The sequence below is a fragment of the Onychostruthus taczanowskii genome, unplaced genomic scaffold, assembly GCF_017590055.1.
Source record: "Onychostruthus taczanowskii isolate IOZ18803 unplaced genomic scaffold, ASM1759005v1 scaffold46, whole genome shotgun sequence".
NCBI lineage: Eukaryota > Metazoa > Chordata > Aves > Passeriformes > Passeridae > Onychostruthus > Onychostruthus taczanowskii.
Window position 1 is genome coordinate 5,658,898 of NW_024502125.1, and position 8,901 is coordinate 5,667,798.

An 8,901-nucleotide genomic window follows, 5' to 3' on the forward strand; every position below is an offset into this window, starting at 1 on the left:
AGCTCTGGGGGTGCAGGCACTGCTCTGGGGCTACAGGCAGGCAGTGCTGTGGGGGCTGCAGGCAGTGCTGTGGGGCTGCAGGCAGAGCTGTGGGGGCTGCAGGCAGTGCTGTGGGGGCTGTAGGCAGTGCTGTGGGGGGTGCAGGCAGACACTGCTCTGGGAGCTGCAGCTTCCCAGCGCCGCAACAGGGTCATCCACAGCACTGGGCTGGCCGGGTGTTGGGATATGCAGGACAAGGAGCGGAGGAACCAAGTGCCTGGTGCCGAGGGACCTTGAGGCCAGTGGAACGGGAAAAAGAAACCTGTTTGGTTTTTCTCCTTGGGGCACCGTACTTTCAGGGCCTGATAATGGGGGGAAGCGCAGAACACAGCACCAGAGAATGGCTGCTTGCCTTGCGAAATGGCGTTAATCATGCGGACCCCGTTAGCAGGGGTAGGGAGCGGGTGGTGCCGGTCACTCTCCAGCCCAACACCATCACGGTAGCGGTCGGAACCGCTCCTACACCTGCACAAAGGCCAAGCTCCCACTCTCTTCCCCACGCCCGCACAAACCCGAGCAGCGTTGGGACGGCACCGCCGCGCTGCCCGGCCCTCTCCACTGCGCCGGGGCAGGGGGGGAAGTCCCGCCCGCTCCGGTGGCGCCGCCCGGGCTGGCAGCTCGGCGCATGCGCGGCGCCGGGCTGCGCAGTCACGGCGCTCGCCGCCATGGCCGATCCGCGCCTCAGGCAGATCAAGATTAAGACTGGCGTCGTGAGGCGGTGAGTGGCCGCTGCGGCACGGCTCTGCACGGCCGGGACGAGGGGCTGCAGCGGGGCTTCGTGTGGGATCGGCCGTGCCGGGCACGGGGCCGGCCGTGCCGCGCGCGGCCCCGCCGTTCTGTGCGGGCTGTGCCGGAGAGCGGCCCTGCACGGGCTTCCACCCCTCGCGTGCCGCCGTCGGGAACAGGCCGCGCTTTGCTGGGCCGCGGTTAAATGCGGGTTTCGTTCTCTTAGTGCCTTTGGGAGTCGAGGGTAGTCACCTAGCCCCTTCGGTGTGCAAGGCACATACCTCGCCTCATACCTTGCCGAGGTATGAAGCCTCAAATGGTTGTTGTTTTTTGGTTTTTTTACCAAAGCTGCTGTTGAATATTTCTGGTTCAGAAATTGCAGAACCAGTGGAATCACAGAAGCAGTTAGGTTGGAGAAGGCCACTGGGATCATCGAGTCCAGCCTATGGCCAAACATCACCACCTTGTTAACTAGACCATAGCACTCCGTTCTTTCCTAAAACACCTGGAGAGATGGGGTCTCCACCACCTCCCTGGGCACTCCTGGTAGATTCGTCACCAGAGCCTTGAGCTTGCCTGGTTTCAACAGAATCGTAGTTTTTAAGAAGAGTGTATCTGTCAGGACCATTCTTACTATAGCTTTAAACACTGTTCGGTCATTCTGGGGTTTATTAAGGCTACAGAGACTGTGCTGTTTCAGACAGAGGCAAGAATTAGTGTGTGTGCTGGATGAGGATGTTAAATAGTGCAATTCATGTAATCAGCTTCATGTTATGACTTTGCAAATTCCTGTCAGTAAGACTTTCTTATAGTTGATTCACTTTGAAAGGTCGGACTTGAAGACTAGAAAAGTTGTCACTGTTGGTGTTAGTTAAAGGCACTTCAGAATTTCTCTGAACATAGCAGCAAACCACACAACTGTGCATTTCAGAGCTAGTACAAAGAAAGGATGAAAACGTTTGGGTAAACAATACAAATGGAGTCAACAAGATTCAGATTTGCTTTTGGAGAATGTCCATGTGAATAAGCAAGTAAACTTGAGTGTGTTGTGCAGCAGCAAGAGGCATATCTACAGTTACTCAGCAGCAGCTGCATTCTCTAAGTGAAAATAACTTTAAAAAAAAAAGGGGAGAAGAGGAATGTTATCTTAACTCCCTTTTGGGGACATGACACAGCAGCAGCTCCCAGTTCTGTGACAGCTGCACACAGATAAAAGAAGAGGTATGGCTCTGTCCCACTCCACCCTTCCTTCTCTTAAGCAGAAGCCTAGTTATGCATTCCGCTACAGTGGGCATGCTTGTGACTTGTGTCAACTTGGGAATGTTAACATTGTCCTCTTATTTTGAACTAGAACAACTCCATAGGCATTTTTTTCCTGGTGCATGAGAAGACTTGCATAGAGGTTTATTAAGCATTCTATAAAGTGACTGATTAGCAGTTCAGTTAATTTTTGTTAGGTTTTTTTCTGTTTTCTGTTTAGAAAAGCACATTGGATCTAGCATGTAATACTGATTTCTAATCATGTTCAGTGCTCAGACTTTAAGAATATATCCAAAAAAGTAGGGGTTGAGAACTGGTAGGATATAGAGAGATTTTTAGACATTTCATTTGACTTGTGCTAGTCATCTGTTGTACCTTTTTTTTTGCTCATTAGTTACCTAACTCGTCACTTTTTTTCCACACTAAGATGAAGCTGCTGTTCTGCTTTGGTATTTTTTTTTAGCTGTAAGTCATAAATTCTTTGTGTACTCCTCTCAAGAGACTGTATTTTAGGTTGTAGGTAATTTACTTGCTTACACATTTCTTACATTGCTGTGTATCAGTGAAAGAAATTTAAACTAGAAATAGGGAGATATTTTGCTTTTTTTTTGGCAAATCTGATAGCAGGCTATTGTTGATTTTATACTTTCAATAGTTTGTAATTCAGAAGAAGTAGATTTGATGAGCATGAGTAGTAATGTTTTCTGTATCCATGGGTTATGTCTTAGCAAGCAGTACTTCTTGTTTAATCCCTTCAAAATAGTTTTGTTCTCAGTAAATCCAAGCAACTACCTGCTGGATAGTAATAGAATTGATTAGGGGAAAAGACCTTCTAAAATACCTTATTTGCATTTCAGATTGGAAATAATTTTAAAAACCACCATAAACAAAGTAAGTCGGGTTGCCTGAAAATAGCACTGACATTTACCCATAGTTTCCATCTGATTAAGTGGAAGTGACATGAGTAGATTAGAATGAGACTAAGACAATTCACATTGCAATTGTGTTAGTTTAACTTTAACAATCTTTTAACATGCTTGTTTAAATGTGGCTGACATACCATAATTACAAATCTACAAGCCTTGATTGTAGAATTTTACATCATGAACCTATGGGGAAAGTGTATTGATTTTTTGTGAAGCCATTCCTTTTTTTTTTTTTTTTTTTTTTTTTTTTTTAAATTTACCATTCTAAAACTGCTGTCTTCACAAGATTGTTCTTTTGCCTGCTGCACTGGTGTTGATACTATTTTTTCTCTTTGTGAAATAGCATCATACTGCAAACCAGTTTACATTGATTCTCCCCGTCTCTCCAAGCACAGGAAGTCGTACAATTACACAAAACTGTTGGTCTTATTTTAAATATAAATGTGAACAATTCTCTTAAATTGAATTATTTTACTCCTGAGTTCAGGATATATTTTGCAGAAGAGAAGTATGAAGAATGCAAGGACTCCTTTTCATTCCTTGTTCACTGTATTGCTAATTCAAGCACAAAACTAGTTTGTGTTCTTTGTTGCTCGAGAAATTTGCTTTTTCTAGTGTAAGTCAGAAGTCTTCTCCATCTTCTGTCCACTGTATATGAAGTATTGTTGTTTTCTTGCATGTTGCCCAATTAGCCATAGATCCTCACTGTGACACATAGAACCAGTGTATTGATGAGAAACTCAGGTCTCTCTTCTTTGTTCCTGTTATAATTAGAAGATTGTGTGCAGCAACTGGTTGTTAGCTCAATTAATGGGAAGGGCTAGATATCTCATATTATTTGGGTACTGAGGAATGATCTGCAGAGCTGCTCAACTATACTGAGTCAGCATGATAAAGTGATTTAATGTGTGTACACTACACAGCTGGGGGTATTCCTACACAGGGATTCAAGTGTGAGAATGTACAGAATGCTCTGTTGGATACAAGCTGACTCCCAAATCCCTTTTCAGAGTGCAGATTGTGCATCTGTTGCCTAGGGTTGTTAGCAGCTGAGTCCTGGAATTGTAAATTTGGGTTCAGTGTTAGCCAAGTATGGTAATTTTGGTCCAGAGCTACTTAGTCTTAAGGATCAGATCAGATACATAAAGTCTTGAGTTGGCCCTGTGTTTGAAAACTGCTTAAAATCTTTGAGACTTAGTAACATAGTTGCTTTCCCACATAAAACCCCCTACTTATGTGGTTTAAGAAGAGAGCACATGCATGTAGATGTTTCTGAGGTAAGGTCTGTGACATACATAGTTACCAACGTGGATAATCAGTTGGAAGGTCTAGAAAAAAGCCGTGGTTTTTTTGATGTGTCTCCTATTTCTCTAATTCTTTTCCATAAAAGTTTTAACTTCACAACAACAAACTGTACCCATACATATCTTAAAAAGCTGTGACAAGGGCACAGTTGTTGCTGAGGAAATTGCATAGTGTGTTGGTTTGGTTTGTTTTTTCCTTTTAGATGTGTTTGATTCTACTTAGAGACAGCCTAAGTGATTCCTTTTTAGAAATACTTCACAAATTTAAATTGGTAGTAATGAGATCTGTAAAAGATTGTCTCTTGCATTCCTTCTTCCATCCCATTACCTCTTTAAAAAAAAAAATCTGGCATCTCAGGTTTTTTGTGTTTACCATTATCTTCTGCCCACTAAGCAAAACTGTCTTTTGCATGTCGATGCTGACCATAATAATCTATTAATGTTATCATTTTACCTGGCAGATTAAAACATTAAACCAAGGAGGTTTGCAACCATAAGTGTTGTTAGTGATACAATATTAAGGAGGCAGGAATTTTTTTCCTTTGTTAAAATTTTCATTTGGGTGAGAATATGTGCAAAACTGTGGCTTCTAACCTTCAGTTATTTAAGCAGTCTTTCAAAAGTTTGGAGGTACAGTAGTTCCAGTTGCTTGGTAGTACCAGTTTGGTAGCTTTATGCATATGTATAGTGCTTTTGTTTTTCTTCATGGTGTGGAGCCACATACTCACCTATGTGGATTAAACAGTTACGAATAATTATTTTTCGTTGAATTAGAATGTGGATCCATGGGAAATCTAGAAATATAGTATTAAATTTATGGTAGTACTTTTTATGCAGGAGATTAATTACAGCTGTGCTAACAGCCATAATCCATCCTGGCTTGACTTTAAGTATTATTGAATTATATATATCATTTAGGTGGAAATCTCATTCAAGACCATAGCGTTCATTGTTTTTTCTTTTAACTCTAGTAAGTCTTTCTGATGCATTGTGAATTGCCTACATACATAATATGACTGCAATTCTATTTAATTTTTCTCATTATTTTAGCACTTACAGTTACTCCCAGCTGGGAGGGGCCTAGAGGGGAGGAAGTAGATTCTGTGGGTTTTTTCTCCAAAACTAAAAGTCTTGGCTGAAGATGATGCCTTAAAAGGAAAATGAAGATCTTTGGCAACCGAATTGTTTCTACATCAGAGGTTCACTTGCTCTAATCTAAAACTGAAGTTCTTGGGTTCCTTAGCATTTACAACTTTCTGTAGAGGCAAGAGCAAGTGAAACCCTGAAGATTCATAGAGACCTGTAGTAACACAGATGATACGAAATTTTTTAACTTTACAAGTAATTTTTAACATGTTTTTTACAGTAGTAATCCTTGAGAAAACCCAAGCTTGCAAAGTTATCCTAAATGTCATGATAAGTCTAACAGTTCTATAAGCTGTTAGATGCAGAAGGGGCTAAAATTACGCATATACTTAAGTATTGTTACATCTTGAGTCTCAAAACAGAAATTTTATCTTTGGTGATAGTTTTGTCGCTAGAAGAAGAAAATAAGCTCATAAACTTGGTATCCTGTCTAAATCAGAAAGTAGGCACTCATGGTTAAGAAAATACGGCAGTTTACATAACTGGGTCAAGTACTGTATTTCTTCGTCCTTCCTTGGCTTTTTCTCTTGGGCCCTTTTAATCTGTAAAGTTTGTTTACTTATCTAGCCTTAGCGAACCCAAGAGTGTGTGTAAGTAAAATTTGCAGATTAGGGATCTGGTATTTTCAGCTCTGCAGGTAGTAATTAGCATATTGCCAGTGTTAATTGTGCATAGTGTTAATACATTATACTACAAGAAAAATTATTATACTATTAATACTAATATTTATATAATAAGTTTATTGTACTATAAGGAAAAAAAGCTGTGCCTTGTACAGCTACACTATTATGGACTTCTAAGTTTGAACTAAGTTAGCATAGATATCTCATTATCTAGTCAATACTGTCACTCTGCTCTTAGGCTGAATCCGTGGCATATTAGCATGTACAATGGTTAATGGTTCTGAAGAAATGCTTGTCCTATTGAACAGGACGTAGTGAATTTGCTCAATAGCAAAACTGAGCAATTCCTCCTCATCTTCTTCAGAGGTCTGCTTGCTCAATCCAGCTAGGAAAATGTTTCCTGTGTTGATTCTTCTAGTACTGGAAAGAAGTGTGTATTTGGTGGCTTAAGCACACAGGTGCCTTTCTAGCTTATTTAGAATCTGAAGTGTCAGCAACTAGTGTATGTTGGGGGAACATGAGGAGTAATAACACATGCTTGCTCTGTCCTTGTACCATTGTACCACTTCTATTCTAGGCATCCATTAGTAGTTCCTGTCTGTGACTGTGGAAGAAGGTAGAATTTTTGTCTATGTATAGAGGATCTTAATTTCATTATGTGTGCAGAAAACCCCCATTGTACATAATTTTTTCATCTGTAAAATTTCAGATAAACTGCCCTTCTTATGATCAGAGAGGTAGATTTGCTTGCTACCTACTAGTGATGTAACTACAGGAGATGACAGCGTTGATGTATATGGGCCAGGGTAAGACTGTGGGTGCCTTTATGAAGTGAGAAACAAGATCATTTTGGGGCTCTTTCTGCATCAGCTGGAAGTTAGAACAGCACTTGCAACTGTGCACCCTAAGCAGACTGGAGATGAAGTCCCTTGAGAAATCAAAGTAATCCTAAATATGGAGATCTCATTTCCCTCTCCCCTTATCTGGTCTCTGATGCTAGTCAAACCTTTTGCTGAGTTCACTCAATTTGCTTAACACAGGAGAAAAACTGTTACGTTGTTTTTTGTTTGGGCTTTAGTTTGTTCAGGTTTGTTTGTTTTGTTTTTGTTGTTTTTTTCTTTTTTGGAGGGGTGATTGTTGTTGTTTTCTTTGTTGGGTGTTTTTTGTTCATTGTATTAATTCCTGCAGTTTTGGTATGGAGAGATCATTTTAACATTATTGCTGGCAGAGCTGTGTGCTAGAGCCAGGGAGGAGAAGACTTCTGTTCACCAGTGGTCACTTTTTTTGCTATCCCGAACCATCTTGTGTTACTTTGCTCTTCAGGCTGGGGAGAGAGAATGAGTAAAGGAAGTGTATAAGGACATAAATCATAAGGATAGGGAAAGGGCTTTTTTTCTCCTACCTTAAGATTCTGTCAAGTCCTTTGGGATCTTCTGGGTTTAGCCTCCAGCTTTAAAATTATAAAACTGTTTCTTACAGGGAAAACAGAAATTGTGAAATTACTAAGTTAAGTGTTAAGTGATATGAAAGTCATAAGTGTTAAGAATTTTAAAAGAGCAGCAGCCATAGCTAGGAGCTGACCTCTTGTCTGTAAAAATATTTATGGTTTAGTTTAGTTCTTCAGTGATAAAAAGTCTTGATTTCTAGGGGCAGGTATGCCACCAGAAATGTCACTTTATTTGTTTCTTTCTATTCTTTTCCTAGTAGATAACTACTGACTGGCAATAAAGACAAGGTGTAAAATAACTGGATCTTAAGTTTCTGCTTTTTCATTGTGAAAGACTGGGACGTTGTAGTAAAATACTTTTATTCTGTTTAGGTTATTTTCATCTCTTGTTTCTAGGGATATAGACCTCTTCTCCAGGGCCCATGAAAAATAACTTCAGGAAAGTAAGCTTGTTATCGTAGATTTAAGTCAGGTATGTGGGAGCCTTCACTTCAGTTGAACATTTATATATAGGTGAAAAGAGCTAATGTAAATGGAGACTTGAAGAATGAGAATAAGCTAATACTTACTGTTTGTCAGTTTTTACTTCTTTTAACATTTGGTGTTAGAAAGGAGAAGATGGACTTGAGGATTTCTGTGTCATAGATGTATTTTTAAGAGGAGAAAACGAAAATTTAGTCACTAGTTGGTACCACAATTATTTGCCACATGCCTCAAATCAAAAGTTTTCATACACTTCGTGATGGCTTGTGGAACTGCCAGTGCTTGCTAGAAAGCAGAATGGTATGTGTAGACTGCAATAAAATATATTTAAAAATGAAACTTCTTTACAGATGTTTACAGATGTTTTTTAACATTTGACCCAACTGCAAAATATTTTATACCACTATTTTAATTGTGACTCTTTGTTCTAGTATTTATATTACATACTCTTCACAGAAATCGTTAATTTTTAAAAAAAACATTACTATCTTAAAATTTGAGGCCTTATTTTGAAGCTCCAGGATAAAAAAGGAAGAGTGAAGTGTAAATAACACTTTAATGTCCAAAGGAAATACTGAATCTGGGTAGAGAATAAAAAGAACAAATCTATATTGACTTGGAATATTTGACTTGGATATTTTGTAGATGTGTTGGGTAAAACTGGACTTGGGCAGGTTTCTCTGTCCCCTTCTCTAGACTTTTCTGCATTTTCAGAACGGATCAACCTTACAGGTACACAGTATATTATAATGTTAAAGTCGGTGATTTGCAAATACAGTTCAGAAAATTATGTATCTTAGGAATTTGTGGATGTTAGGTATACAGTACCAAATAAAACCTTTGTTTTATTGGACTCTGATATAGCCCTGATGGGAGACTCTATGGAGAGAGGGGGCCCTGCTTCCAGGCTGGAGCAGCCTGTCCTTGGAGGACTGCACCCTGTGGAA

General features: G+C 40.1%; 1 protein-coding gene across 1 annotated transcript in view; it reads left to right on the plus strand.

Moving 5' to 3' along the window:
• The first annotated feature begins 647 nt into the window (after positions 1–647).
• The window catches only part of TBCA (tubulin folding cofactor A), a 26,475-nt gene continuing 18,221 nt past the window's right edge, over positions 648–8,901 (plus strand). Inside the window, exon 1 of the mRNA XM_041414703.1 lies at positions 648–757. Coding sequence (XP_041270637.1) covers positions 705–757 — 53 coding nt within the window. The 5' untranslated portion in view covers positions 648–704. The remainder of the gene's footprint in view (positions 758–8,901) is intronic.